This window comes from Phaenicophaeus curvirostris, chromosome 7 (assembly GCF_032191515.1).
Source record: "Phaenicophaeus curvirostris isolate KB17595 chromosome 7, BPBGC_Pcur_1.0, whole genome shotgun sequence".
In the NCBI taxonomy this organism is placed as follows: Eukaryota; Metazoa; Chordata; class Aves; order Cuculiformes; family Cuculidae; genus Phaenicophaeus; species Phaenicophaeus curvirostris.
Window position 1 is genome coordinate 32,296,541 of NC_091398.1, and position 15,569 is coordinate 32,312,109.

At 47.9% G+C, this 15,569-nt stretch overlaps 1 protein-coding gene across 1 annotated transcript; it reads right to left on the reverse strand.

Annotated features, from left to right (window-relative positions):
• Nucleotides 1-656: 656 nt before the first annotated feature.
• Nucleotides 657-4,709, reverse strand: TMEM37 (transmembrane protein 37). Its single transcript, XM_069861479.1, has 2 exons — nt 4,652-4,709; nt 657-3,998 (listed from the first exon to the last, which is right to left on the reverse strand). The coding sequence occupies exons 1-2, from the start codon at nt 4,670-4,672 to the stop codon at nt 3,426-3,428; spliced, it is 594 nt and encodes a 197-aa protein (XP_069717580.1). The 5' UTR covers nt 4,673-4,709; the 3' UTR covers nt 657-3,425.
• Nucleotides 4,710-15,569: the final 10,860 nt, after the last annotated feature.

Genomic DNA, 15,569 nt, shown 5'->3' on the forward strand with positions numbered 1-15,569 from the left:
CCTGCTTTTAAGAGATATTAAACCGTCTGAGACAGACCAATGACCTCTCCCATCAGAAAGAGAACACCAGGTGCTAATTAACTTACTTGAGATTACATAAACTAATTCAATGGTGAAGCTGGAAATCTGTTTTCCTGACATTTAACTAAAGCTTTTGGTACAGTGAGCTCAGGGGAAAAAACTGTATGAATAAGTTTGTACCCTTGCAAGCCAAATAAGCAAAGCTGAGGAAAATAGCAAGGATCCTTCAGACACAGGGTGTGGTGTGGGAAAAGGGAGATGAAGGACACAGGAAAGAGCTCTTTAGCTGGTAAACAGAACGCATGCAACAGCAGGAAATCATTAAGAACCTACAAGGTTATCTCTAATTCCCACCAAGCAGCACAGCTGACTGCCCCTCTTGTTTTGCAAGACAAGAAAGCTTGCTGGCTGCTGGGGCTGGTGTGGACTTGTCAGAGGGGAAAGGAGAGGGCAGTACGCAGTGGTTATACGGCCTCAGCTCCCTTGGTCAGAGCTTGGCAAAGCACCAAGCAGTCATTTCTTCATTGGTCTAGCTGGGTAAACACACAGAACCGGTGCCTGGGAGATTATGTAAACCCCACTCATCCCCTTAAACCAGCTCCCCAATATCTAAATATAAAATGAGAGAACTACACTTATTTGAAAGAAATTTATTTAACAAACTTAAGGAATATTGCTTGACACTTCCATAAGCTTCAGAAAGTAAGAGCTACCCATTGCTACACAGGCTGCTGTATATAAGGATGTCTCTGAGACAATCGACCTTGTTTTGTAGTGTTCAGCCATCAAACTCCATCCTCTCCCAGCATTAGTAGGTCAAGCAGTACTATACAAAGCCAGCTGGAAAAAAAAAGTGACTGTATTTTCCCTAGAGGATTCCCTAACCCCAACAAAGGGCCTCTTCTTCAGCTAGCAGAGGGCATCCCAAAATCATTCACAATTGCACCAAGTCTTGGTGAACTCAATGGCCAATTGTCCACTTCCTCTCTCTCACCCGAGCTGGAGGCCGAGCCTGGGACTCGGTCTGATTAGAGCTGCCTTCCCCCAGGGAAAGGGCTGGGGGCACAGCCTCCCGTTGGCATGAAGGGGAGTACATACGGAACCGATTTCCAGTTTTGGATGTCACCATGAAGGCACTCTGTAGTTAACACCCACATTTCTAAACAAGCTATGGACCCCCTTGGCCTCATGTAGGGAAACTGTCCTGCCTGGCACGGGCAGCCCTAGGCACCATAACCAATTTATTGGTTAGTTAAGGCACTCTACCATCAGGTAACACCAAAGTGCAACAGTTTGGGACTGGATCTTGCAGACTCTTTCTGGGCTAAGCGGCTCTGCTAAAGACAATAGCACCGTTCACACAAGCATCTGCAAGTCCAGCCCATCAGAACATCTTTGACAGTGCAATTCAGCAAATCAAAAGCACGAAGCACAATCACGCTACAGTTTTCCAGAGGCGTGTTAAGGGCGCAAGTCCTTGTCCTCAAAAAATGGTCAATAAACCCTAACAGAGCCCCACACGTTGCTTGAGGAGTTGGCTGGGTAGCACAGCTCCGTGCATTATCACACCAGAAAGATGGGCACCGTCCAGAGCAAGCCTGGTCTGGAGCTGCATCACAAAACAGGCACTTGGGAGCGTTATCTTAAAAAGTTATGGAAATCTGAGTGAGAATGGAAACTGTCCTTGTGAAGGCAAGTGAGTCCACAGCAGCACACTCAGCAAGCATGCCTGTATGATCAGGCAGGACTTGCAACTCTTAGCTTTCAAACACAAAGCTGTTTACTCGTGGCTCGCCTACACACCCTTCTTGGCCTTTGTGTTACGATGCTTTTGTTTCAGGTGAAAAATTGTGTTAAACTGGCTGCACAGGAAATGAAAGCCTTGCTCAATAGCTATCATACAAACTACAGAGATGAAACATGTACAAACATTTGTCCTAAAACAAAGAGACAAGCAGTTTTACCAGCAGATACATAACAAACATTACACCGCAAACCCTGAAATACCCTGAAAGACATTTTTATCTGTGGACAACTGAGTGCTTGTATGTTGGACACAGAGAATACACGTAGGACAATCAATCTCTGAGGTTTCCTGCTGAGGTTTTCTCTCTTTTTACACCAAACACAATGGGGGACTTCAAAGCTACAACAATTATAAAGATCTTGACTCGGGCATTGGCAGGAGGAAGACCAGCCTTAATAAAATTTCATCCAAGTCTCCATTTCCACCGCCTGGGACAGATCAGAGCTGCCGCATCAGCCCCTCCTTATGCAATCATGGGCGGCTTCTCCTTATAGGCCTACTGTTAATCCAGGGATGAAAACAACTTGGACTAGTCAGGAGGATTTCAAGCTTTCTCCTCCCAGAAGAAACGCTATAGGACACTCTCAGCAACAGGATGAGGAGATTTCCCATTGCCTCACCAGGAAACTTGGAAAAACCAAAACAAACCCTGGAAGGTACAGTTGTCTCAGCAAGGTCCACCCAGCTAAAATGCCCACCTAAAGCCCTGCAAGACCTTGTCCTTCTTGCCTCAATGGGGCAAAAAAAAGGAAACCTGGACAAGCAATTGCCCCACTATAGAGAACTTTGCAAGGGCTGCGAGGGAGGCAACTGGCATGTGTCCTGCCAGGGGGGGCAGCGGACAGGCAACAGCAGGGAGACACCACAGAAGTGCAGGAACACGCACTGCTACCCACAGACGGCATTACAACCCTTCCCTGTACACCAGCATCACCCAACACCCATCCCTGGCCCCAAGCAAGCTACATCTCCCTGTGCCTCTGTCAGGGAAGCCTCAGAAAAACTCACAGAAGAAAGGATGGGCCCAGGTAGCGTGCCAGCAGGAAATAGACCTGTGTGCCTTCTCTTCTGAAAGGGAAATAGGGGAGTGAGGTCCAGTAAGGACTTTCAGTACTCCATGACAGTGAGCATGGGCAGGTACAAATCATCTGTCCCTGAGACAGAGCAAAGCCATAAGACACACCAGAGTTACATCACTCTTCACAGGCTGCAAAGTACAGGGAAAAGCCCAGCAACGCCAAACTCACTGCAGTGCAGGCTTTGTGTAAGCCTCAAAACTGAGCTCCTGCATAGATCACAGTCACCCATCCCTTCACACATTTAACGGGATGCCCTCTTCTTTAATCCACTTCTCCAGAAAAACACATTCCAGCAGCAGTCAGCCTCAGTCTCTACTTTGCTTGTGTTCCACAGCTCTTTATGCTGACCGCTGGGTGGGTAGGTCTTCTACAGGAATCAAGACTGACTCATGCTTCCCCTCCTTGCACACAATTTAAGTCACGGTGTCCTGGTGTCCTTTTTAAACTTCATTAGACTCCCTTTTTCCAGTCTAATTGGCAAAGCTGATTACATAAAGGCAGAAGTACACTCTTTGCACTTAGATTTTGCCTACCCTGTTCCTGGGGTGCGTAAGGCTATTGATGTGAAGTCCACTGATCCCATTAAGGAAGAAGAGAAAGGCGGCAACGAACTCGCACCAGTACGTCAGCGTGAAGCCTGTGAAGCTGAGATGATCCTTCACGAGGATGGAGAAGCTTAGGACCCCGGTAGCCGAGAGCAAAAAGGAGACGAGGATGAGAATGGAACCCATAGACCATTTCCGCCTTGCGTTGGCGTCTTCGCAGACTTGGGACACCATCAGCAGCTCCAGGCCAAATATGGCGACCACAACAGCAAAGGACACCATGCTCCTTATGGGAATCACCCCTACGCTCAGCCCCTCCACCCGGGCCAGGCTGAGGTCGGTGACGCACTTGAGGACGCTGCCGTTGCTCACGGTGCAGAAGTGCCACAGTCCAAAGAGCTGCCCCCTCGCAAAGAGCCAGCGCCCATCGCAGATGGAGATGGACGACAAGACCACCGCGATCGCCACGCACAAGATGATCAGGCTCCTGATGAGCGTCTCGAAGAAAGATTTCCGCGGCCTCCGGTGCGCCAGCAGCCTTTGTGCCTTAAAACAGAGTCGGGGAGGGGGGAGAAAAAGATCCTGAGTTAGCAGCGTTACTTTAGGGTGAAATGAATCTAGGGGGACAAAGCCGGGGGACTGCAGTTTGAAGTCAGCTTGTGCAAATCGGGGGCCGTGGGATTTTCAAACGATCTGGATGATGTTTAAGGTCCCTTCCAACCCAAACCATTCTACGCTGAAGGGCTGGAACTCTTAGAGATGGTGAAGAGCTATTCAGCGCTTTAGATGTTCTGTGGAATCACAGAAAGAACAGCTCGGGACATTGACTGATACAGGCGGACTTTGAAACCATCTGGATGATCTTTAAGGCCCCTTCCAACCCAAACTACTCTACGAGTCTACAGTTCTAACTCAAAGCCCTCGTCGCAGGAGAAGGCGGCGGAGCCCCAGGCTGCGCCGAGGAGGGAAGGGGGGTTGGTGAAGCTCCCCGGCCCCTCGGCTGCAGCGACGGCGCCTCCGCGGCCGGGGCCGGGCTGGGCTGGGGGCGGCGCAGGCAGCACCCCCGCGGCTCAGCCCCCCGCTCGGGCAGGGCCGGGGGCAGCCGCAGCCCCCGTTCTCTTCAAAACCCTCCGAGAGCGCCTCGAGTCCAATTCCGAGGCGAGCCCCGGGCGGCCCCGCGGCGATGGGCGCGCACCTACCTGCGGCCCCGGGGCGGTCATCGCGGCGGCGGCGGCGGCGCCCCAAGGCTCGTCCCGGCTCCGGCCGCCGCGCTTTATCGGCCCCGAGGGCGGAGGGCGGAGGGCAGACCCGCCCCGGGCAGGGGCGCCCCCCGGGCTGAGTCAGCGCCGGGCGGAGCCGGGGCTGCCCGCCCCCTCGGGGGGTGATGCCGGCCGGGCTGCGCCCCTGGGGGTGCTCCGGCACGGGCTTCTCTGCAAGCCCCCAACCCCCCCCCCCCCCCCGCTCACCCCGGGGTTGCGCCCCCTGGCGCTGCTTTGCTTTTTCCCGAACTGTTCTGCTCTCCTCAAGGTTGCTCTGCTCCCTTCGGGGCTGCTTTGCCTTTCCTCGAGCTGCTTTCCTCCTCCCGGGGCTTCTGCCACCGAGGCTGCCCCTTCTTTGAGTTTCTTTGCTCCCCTACCAGCTGCTCTGCTTCTCCAAGGGCTGTTCTGCTTCCCCACCGGGGCGGCTTTGCTTTTCCCCGTGCTACTCGGCTCCCCCCGGGGGTGCTGCCAGCCAGGCTGCCCCGTCTTTGAGGTTCTTTGCGGTTCTTTGCTCCCCTACCAGCTGCTCTGTCTCTCCAAGGGCTGTTCTGCCCCCCCCTCACCCACCCACCCCGCCCCAAGCTGCTCCCCCGGGGGCTGCTGCCACCGAGGCTGCCCCTTCGTTGAGCTGCTTTGCTCCGCTAACAGCTGCTTTGCTTTTGCCCGAGCTGCTATGCTCCCCGCCCGGGGCTGCTCTGGTTTTCCCCAAGCTCTTCTGCTCCCTTCGGGGCTGCTTTGCTTTTCCCTGAACTGTTCTGCTCCCCCCGGGGCTTCTGCCACCCGGGCTGCTCCTTCTCTGAGCAGCTGCTCTGCCCCTCCAAGGGCTGTTCTGCTTCCCCGCCGGGGCTGCTCTGCTCCTCCCGGGGCTTCTGCCACCGAGGCTGCCCCTTCGTTGAGCTTCTTTGCTCTCCTGCCAGCTGCTTTGCCCCTCCAAGAATTGCTCCTTGCCCCTGGGGCTGCTCTGCTCCCCCCGGAGCTTCTGCCACCGAGGTTGCCCCTTCTTTGAGCTTCTGTGCTACCCTAGCAACTGCTTTGCCCGTCGAAGGGCTGTTCTGCTTCCCCTCAGGGCTGCTTTGCTTTCCCCCGAGCTGCTCTGCTCACCCCGGGGCTGCTGCTACCCAGGCTGTCCCCTCTTTGAGCTTCTTTGCTCCCCTCCCCGGGCTGCTCTGCTCCCCCGGGCTACCCCTTCTTTGAGATTATTTGCTCACCTACAAACTGCTCTGCCCCTCCAGGTGCTGTTCTGCTTCCCCACCGGGGCTGCCCTGCTCCCCAGTCGGGGCTGCTCTCCCCGGGGCTGCTCTGCTTTTCCCCGAGCTTCTTTGTTCCCCTCGGGGCTGCTTTGCTTTTCCTCGAACTGTCCTGCTCCCCCCTGGGGCTGCTGCCACCGAGGCTGCCCTTTCTTTGAGCTACTTTGCTCCCCTACCAGCTGCTCTGCCCCTCCAAGGGCTGTTCTGCTTCCCTACCGGGGCTGCTCTGCTTTCCCCCGAGTTTCTCCTCTCCCCCCGAGCTGCTCTGCTCCCGGTGTTTGTGTTCCGAAGCCCCTGGACACGGGCTCTCTCTCCCCCTGGGCTGCACCCCCTTATCTGGACCAGCGCCCGTAGCCTTAGGTATCACTCCTGTGCCATCAGTAGAAACCTCTGCTCATAAAGTTTTACGCCTTTTTTCTTTTCCTTGCTCATGTTTTGCCACTCTCTAATTAATTACCGATTGATTTAAAATTTTGGGTCATAAACAATTAAAAAAAAAAAAGCCCAAGGAAGCTGAGTTTTTCTGTGTCATCAAAAACTCTTGTTTCACTGCCAAATTCTGGTTTTGATTCCAGCGGCGAGGGCTGCAGTGACTCCACAGGCTCCAGTGGATGGACTCAGGGTGGTTGTTGCTGAGCCTCCCTGCTCTGTAGCCGGGCTCAGAACCGAATTGGTCCCTTTTGAGCCAAAAGGAATTGGGAGCATCTCCTTCTGCAACCTGGGGTAGCAGAAATTATCATAACTTTATCCTTCCTCCAGCTTCCATTTCTGAACAAATTGGTTGTCTGTACAGATTGTCTCATTATTTTAATCTCTAGGGGCTGTTACAAGGGCTTTCCATTTTTCCGTAAAGAATTTGTGCTTATCCATATCTGCTATGGTTTAGGGATGTTTTCTGCAATACTGGGTTTTGTATTTTTCTTCTAGAGAAGAGCAAGTTCTCCAAACAAAACAGTTATTTCAGTTTTCACGCTCTACGTTTTAACAATAAATTCTGACCTTTTTCTTTCTCTCCTCTTGCAAAGCCTTTTGCTTAATTGTTTCCCTTCGAAGTTGTATATATTATTAGATTATATTTCTATCAAACACTGAATTGGGATTTTCCATTTTTGCAACACATGGCAAATTTTTGCAAGATCTGTTGTTAAAACTTCATTTCTGGGTTTGTGGTCTGCAGCATTTATTTTTTTTATTTCTGAATATGTTATCCAAACTCACAAACTTGATGCTTGCGGTATTCCTTTCATTTTAGTTTTCTCAGATGATAGAATACTTCAATGAGCATTCCGGGGCTATTTATTCCATGGGTCGCATGGTATTTCTGTCTCACAGACTCATCACATGCATTTGCTGTTACACCCTTCCACTTCTAAGTTCCAAATTTAACAATATTTATGTATTTTTGGCTCAAAAAGCGCAAGCAGGTCTTGTTTTCTCATTTGCTGCTTGAACTGAACAAGGGCTTGCACCGTGCTGAGCAAACGTAGGCTCGGGCCAGACAAAATACACCAGCTCTTATCTGGCAAAAACCTCACATGACTTATGCTTTTCTCTAACATAGGCTCGGTTCTGCAAAGCATTAAGCAATTTGGCTCCCAATTAACAAAATTATTAAATGTGCATCTGCCTTTAAAATGTGAGTCACCCTAATGACCTCAGCGATTTGAAAAATGTGACTTTTGAAAGCGAGGTGTATCCTGCTGAACGAGATAATTTTTAAAAGCCTGTGGTAAGGCTCACGTGAGTAAACACGTGCATTAAAAAGCTTTGTAGAATGAGGAACTTAAAAGTGGTTACTTTTGAAAGCAAAACTGCTCCCTGCCACACTTGGATCCTTTAGCAGACACACAGTTATCTGCCAAGCGTGGAAAAGGATGGTTTGGGGACGGTAATTTTGCAGCAAATACAGTCGTTTTAATATTTTGTAGTTAATTTGCTTTTCCCAACTATAAAATATAAACCAGAATTAAACTTGACCCGTAATTAATACCAGAATTTAATTGATACTTTCAGATTTAAAGTCACAGAGGACGAACATAACCATTGTGCTAATCAACCAGTTACCCACAGTCTGTGAGCTCGTTGTTTCCACTGTTGCTTGGCCGGAGACACCTTCTGGTGAAGATGCCTGGATTTATGAAGTCTGTTAGAATTGTGCACGTCTTTTAAATAGAAAAATGAGTTTATCTTCACTGTCTCATAACAAAACAAGCCAAATATATTTTCTGTCTTTTCAATTTAAAATAACGTAATTGATTGAAGAAAAGACAAATTGTGGAAAAATGCCTCAAGATGATTATTATTTTGGAAAACTGTGTGAAAGCAGTGTTTTACAATAGAAAGCTCAGTACTTTAAAAGGAAAAATATGTGGGGCTTTTTGCCTGAAAAATGTTACCTACATCATAACAACATGGTAGCTGACCTTTGGAGCACTTCAGATGTATTTTTGGTTCAGCTGTGTTAATTCAGAGCTCTTGGTATATCGCCAGTTTCATTATTTTGTTTAGAAAGTCCCTTTTCTCTATTGTTTAAGTGGGTATTTAACATCCTATCCCTGGGGAGAATGTTTTCAAGGAAATGTGTTAATAAATAATGGAAATTACCAGAGATTGTTGTGAAACACAGGAATAGTTTCATGTGGTCCATTTAGAAATGTCAGAATTTTAGCACTGAAGAATTTGTTGCAGCTTTTCAGAAGGCCTGAGAAGGCTCAGGACTGAAGTCTGAGAGTCACCTGGGGCTTAGGGAACAGTTACGGGATGAAGTATTTCAGTTTGAGGTAAAGCAGAACAAATGAGAGTCATCACCAGTCCAGGTTTATCGAATCTCGAAGTTGATTACTTCTGGAAATGCATTTGTCTGTTGAACAGATTTCTTTCTGATCACATCTTTAACTCTGGGCATCCCAACTCATCTGGCTAGGCAATTAAACCCTCATTTTTATCAGATCCCTGTTTCAAGGTGGCTTTCCAGACAGAAGTTGACCTGATTTTGGAGACAAACAGATCTTCAGCATCTTGCAGATTGAGACTTTGGGAGGTGCTCAAGGCCTGCGTGAGAGGGAAAATGGTTTTCTTTGTGTCTTCCCCCAGTATTGAGCACATAGAAAATCTAATGAGGAAGGGGCTAGTTGTCTCACGTCAGTGTTCTCTGACAGTTTGTGGGGTTTTTTTTCTAGCAGTGGATTGAAAACCCAAGCTGAAGAATGTGGTTGAAGGTGGATTCAACCTAGCTGCACTGAAACAGAGCTTCTGTAATGGAGCAAAAAGTCAGCAGGTTGCTGACAAGCTGCTCAAGACAAGCAGCTTCTGGGAACACAGACGCCTTCAGTGAATAGTGCCCTAGGTGACATATGTGACATAAGGTGGTTTTAGGTTGCATGAAGGCCCTTGCACAGCTCAGACCAACCCCTTGTCACAACTGCTTTGGCTCACGATTTTCCTCCCATCACTGTAGGTTACCAGAGCCAAGTGGACAGCCTGGTCCTGGCATGTAGAAGAGATGCTGTTAAGCAGTAAAGTGGAGACAGCACCTGGTCCAGATGGCTTCACTTTGCCTCCTGCCTGGACACCTCTCTGGTTCCACTGGAAGGCAGACTGCTCACCCAGCCAGGGGCCACCACACGTCCCTGCAGCCCCTGGCTCGCCAACCCACTCTTGGATGTGTGCAGGACGCCTGGGCTGCTGGACATGGCAATACCTGCTGCCCCAGAGGTCTGGGATCCTTTTGTTCACCCAAATCAAATGGCATTAAGACACTCATAGCTAGGTTAGAAACATGTTGATAACGTGCCAGATCATTACAGTGACTTTACCACCCACTCCAATTAGATCTAAGAACTAGAAGAGAGACTTTAAGCAGAAGGACAGGTTTAAAGGAATTTGTTTTGTATCCTGAATATAGTTGTTTTTTTCACTTCTGATCAGTTTCTAGACCTACCTTTGCATCTTATTGCAGAACCCCTACGCTTGGTACTTGCTGGTTCTGCTTTGGATTGAGCCCTCTGGCAATATTTACACTGGCTTAGGACATAACTCAGACTATTTGCATCCATCCATTGTGACAAACTGGTGCTTTGAAATATGCATTCAAAACAGAAAATAAAACTTTCAGCACTACTAGAAAAAAATGGGTCTATATTTCAACACTACATAAGCTGGGGGAAATCCTATTATTCAGTTTCTCAGCTGTCATGTGTATGTTTCTTCTCTTAGTAAAACCACAGAACAATGAGGCTAAATATTAAGATTTTAAAATACCAAATACTTTTAACTGGCAAATGCACCTTTTGGATTTAGAGCTTATTCAAATAAGCAATGTTTGCTAGGAGATGGCATGCCACCATCTCAGCCTTTTGGGGAACGTGGTACAAGTTGGTGTCTTGTACACGTTGGTGGAGACAAAGTGTTTTCCTGGCTGTATCAGCCAACTAGTGTTGTTTGCATTCTTTCCAGGGTGTGGAATCACCTGATCAAAGCAATCTGGATCTGAAAACAGGGCAAGCTCCCGGCTTAGAACTGACTGCGCACAATATCTCAGTGTGCCAGGGCTTTGGGCTCTTTTATATAACGATAAAGAACATTGTGGTTTAGCCCCAGCTGGCAACTAAGTACACACAGCTGCTTGCTTGCTCCTTCCCCTGTCCTGTGGTGGAATGAAGAGTAAAATTGGAAAGAAAAAGCTAAAACTCATGGGTTGGGATAAAGACAGCTTAATAGAATGGCAAAGGAAGAGAAAAATAACAATATTAATAATAAAAGAATAAACAAAACCAGTAATGCACAGTGCAGTTGCTCACCACCTGGAAACCACCGCCCAGCCCATTCCCAAGCAGTGATCTCCCAGTTTATACACTGACCAGGACATTAGATGGTATTGAATACCCCCCTAGGCCAGCCGGGGTCAGCTGTCCCAGCTGTGTCCCCCTCCAGCTTCCCGTGCAGTCCCCACTCTCTCCTTGGCAGGCCAGCATGAGAAACATGAGAAACTGAAGAAAATTAACTCTATCCCAGCCAAACCCAGGACAGTATCCACCCCCTGTACCATCTACGTCACGCCCAGATTCCACACTTCCCAATTAATCACCACCACTTTTCCTGTCTTTGACATATTCACATACAGATACCATTCCTTTAGCCCACGGGCCGTCCTTCTGCAATGCCCGCTGAGTTCATTTAGTCCATGACTTTGGGCTCCATCTGTTGTTACAGTCTTTCAAAGCAGGAGGGGTGGTGTGGGCGGTGATGGATTGTTGCATGTTGCATCTGGAGCTTGCATCTGGCGTATCTGCTGCAGCCCGTGCCCGTGGTCTGTGGGCTGAAAATGTCCATTTCATGGAAGCTGCTGAAGCCAGTTCTGGTTCCATCACTGCTGCGCTTTGCTCAGTTCATCAAAGTTCATTCTTCATTAATGTCAGTGATTCTTACCATAATGCCATTGATATGGCACATAACAGCTGTAGAGCGGCAGGGTTATTTGGCAATTAACATCTTACAGTTTGATTCACTGGCTCTTCTCACCCAAAAATCAAATTTCCTGCTGGATTGCAGAACATTTCATGTTCATGGATAACCTGTGCAGCAGTGTCCATAATCAAGTCCACCTATTGATCATGTGCCCATCTATAAGTTGTGTTTTTTCCTTGATGGCCTGAAGTGTCATGAGCCCAGGGAGCTAAAAATAATTCACCTCTATGCTCCCAGTCCAGATCCACGCAAATCACTTCAAGCCTAGCAGCCTCATCCACCTGCTGGTTGATGTTCTTCAGTGGCCCAGCTCTTGGGTACGCGGGCATCTACCTGACACACTTTTACATTTAGATTCTCTAGCTAGTCAGTTCTATCCTGCCACAACGTGGCAGCTCAGATGGGTTTGCTCTACTCTGCTAGTTGCTCTGCTTCTGTGGCTGTAGCCACCCCTATAAGGCATTTGCCACCATCCATGAGTCAGAACAGAGACAGAGCACTGCCCATTTTTCTCAATCAGCCAGCTGGATGGCTTTCACTTCTGCAAATTGACTTGATGCAGCAAGCTTCTGCTCCTTGTTGCACAGGACTCCGTAGCGCAGCCTTCCACCTCCAGTGTTTCCCACAATGCGACAGCACCCATCTGTCAGCAGAGCATACAGCTTCTTATTTTCTGCTAGCTTATTATACAGTGGGGCCTCTTCTGAACACGTCATCTCCTCTGCAACATTCTGAAATCTTTGCTTCCTGGCTACTCTGTGATCACTTCCAAAATTCCTGGGCAACTGGAGTTTCCTATTTGAGCCCATTGTGTGAGCCTATTTGAGCCTCAAGCTCCGCCAGGGGAGGTTTAGGCTGGAATTTTAATTTAAAAAATTAGGAAAAAATTTTTCACAGAAAGGGTCATTGGGCACTGGAACAGGCTGCCCAGGGAGGGGGTTGAGTCACCTTCCCTGGAGGTGTTTAAGGGACGGGTGGACGAGGTGCTCAGGGGCATGGTTTAGTGTTTGATAGGAATGGTTGGACTTGATGATCCAGTGGGTCTCTTCCAACCTGGTGATTCTATGATTCTATGATTAGCTTACTCCATGTAGCATCAGCTCATGATGCATAGAGGGGACCCTTCCTTTGAACATCCAGCCCAGCACCGGCAGTCAGGGTGCTAGGAGGAGCTGCGCTTCAGTACCAACTACTTTTGAAGCAGCTCAAACTCCTTCATATGCTGCCAATATCTCTTTTTCAGTAGGAGCATAGCAGGCCTTGGGTCCTCTGTATCCCTGACTTCAGAGCTCTAAGGGTCAGCCTCAAGTCTCCCCTGGTGCTTTCTGCCAGGGACTCCAGGTGGTGGAGTCCATTCTCCGCAGCTGTGGTGGAGTGCACATTTTTAACATCTTGTCCTGCTTGGACTGGCCCAAGGGCTACTGCATCAACTATTTCCTGTGTAATTTCTTCAAAGGCTTGTGGTTGTTCTGGGCCTCATTTAAAATCTTTCTTCTTCTGGGTCATTTCATAGAGAGGGTTTACAGTTAGACTGTGATTTGGAATATCCAAAACCAAGCAACACCAAAAAAACCTTGTGTTTCTTTTTTGCTGGTTGATGGGGACATAGGTGATTTTTTTTTTTCCCCTAAAAACTGGATCTCCTCTCCAGGTCCCTTGACCTTGCTTCATTTTATGGCAAAACTGGCTTTCAGAAGGATTTGAACTGTTTTCTCCGCTTTCTCAGAAATGTCTTTGACTGTGTTTCCCCATACAATGGTGTTGTCAATGTATTGCAGGTGTTCTGGAGCTTCACCTTATTCCAATGCAGTCTGGATCAGTCCATGGAAATGGTAGGGCTGTTTCCATCCCTGGGGCACTTAAATCCAGGTGTACTGGACCACCCTCCAAGTGAAAGCAAACTGTGCCTTGCACTTTGCAGCCAAAGAGGATGATAAAGACACATTAGCAATACCAATTGTGGCACAACACTTGGGTGCCTCTGACTCTGGTTCATGTTGAAGTTCTAACATGTCCAGCAGAATTCCCTCTATGAAGAGTGAAAGTATGCAGGCATGGAGTAGAACATATCCTTGAATTGCTAGAACTCTTGGGAGAGTTTCTTCACCATATCCCTAAACAAGACCTGAAACACATTCAGGAGGCACAGCAATAAAATCATGCTGACTTGAACATCTCAAGGCTATTAGAACTTCTCAAGAGCTGTTATAACCCGCCTGAAGATGAATGGGAAGGTGAAAAAGCAGGGGAAAAGTATCCACCTCTGTCCTCCCCAGAGACTGTGTGTGATTATTAATAAATTCCCAGAGACCATAGAATCATAGAATCATAGAATAACCAGGTTGGAAGAGACCCACCAGATCATCGAGTCCAACCATTCCTATCAAACACTAAACCATGCCCCTTAGCACCTCGTCCACCCGTGGATGCCACCTGAGGCGTGGACGTGACATGAATGCCACATACAGATACCAGCTTAACCTTATGACCAGTGATGTTATTGTATCATAAACCAATATTACACACTATAGCAAAATTATGATCCTGATCCCTCTCTCAGGCACAATAAACAGCACTGCAGGGAACATACACTGCATGTAAAGATTTAATATAATGCAACCCTGTGAACAAATAATACAACACTGTGTCCAGCAACTATTCAAGTAATAAAATGATTGTTTATAACAAATTTGTTTTAAGACACTCTGGTCAGATCTGTCATTATCTCCACCCTCTGAGCCCCACATTGTGCACCAGAAAAGACTGTCATGGTTTAACACCAAGTGGCAACTAAGTACCATGTGGCTGCTTGCTCACTTCTTCCTGCGACCCTGTGGTGGGATGGGGAGAAGAACTGAAAAGTAAAAAGGTAAAACTCGTGGGTTGGGATAAGGACATTTTAGTAGAACAGCAAAGGGAGAGAAAATAATAAGAGTTAATAATAACAGTTAATAATAACTGTGGGACAAAAGAGCTTCTGATTTCAGTGGCAGTTCTTAAAGCTAAAGTAATTCTTGCTAACATAGGTATTGGAAGGGATATGTTGAGCCACTCAGTCTGCTTCCAAGCAGTTTATCTTATCATCTCTTTCACAAGCTTAAGAAGCTCCAGGAGTTTTGACCAGCCGTTCCTCCCCAGGCCCATGCTCATTAACGATACTGTATTTTTAATGGCCTCTCCAGTAGTCTGTACAGTCTAAAGTACAGAAAGGCTTTCAAACACTAGAGGCAAGATGTATTCAATGATTTTGGGAACAACTCTGTACCTCTTCAGGTAGCAAAAGATCACTCTGAAACTGCATCAGAAGGCAGGATAATTGTAAGAGGTGACAACTTGGAAGACTGCATAACAATTTTTGGGTGACAGCCACGGTTTTTATAACCATAGAACCTTTTGGGTGGAAAAGACCTTTGAGACTGATTCCAACCATACCTGCCCACCTCACTACAATCTCCTTTTGGCTGGTTGTAGAATGTGATAAGGTCTTCCCTCAGCCTCCTTTCCTCCAGGCTAAACAACCCCAGTTCCTTCAGCCACCTCTCATAAGGCTTGATCTCCAGCCCCTTCAGCCACCTCTCATAAGACTTGATCTCCAGACCCTTCACCATCTCTGTTGCCCTTCTCTGGACACATCCCAGCACCTCAATGTCCTTCTTGTAGTCAGGGGCCCAAAACTGAACACAGGATTTGAGGTGCAGCCTCACCAATGCCAAGTACAAGGAAACAATCACTTCTTTGGTCCTGCTGGCCATGGTGTTTCTGATGCAGGCCAAGATGCCATTGACCTTCTTGGCCTCATGGGCACAATACTGGCTTATATTCAGCTGGCTATAGAAACCTATCCCAGCCAAAATGCGTTTTCTTTTTCATTTCCCACCAGTCGGCTCAGATGCCCAGTCACCCCGAAGTGGTATTACCCAATATTGTTTGCTCTGAACACTCAGGGGGCAGAGCAAATATTTTAAACAACAGCAAAGACAATTGTCACTTATTTTTAGCAGTATCATCAGGGTGAAATAAGTTCAAAGGTTAAAATACTTGCATTGTGAAACAAGATCAGTCCAGATGAGGACTGAGGAATTTTGACAGAAGGGCAGTTGCCCACTGAGGGCACCCTCGTCGTGCTTTTTAGTGAAACAGAAAAC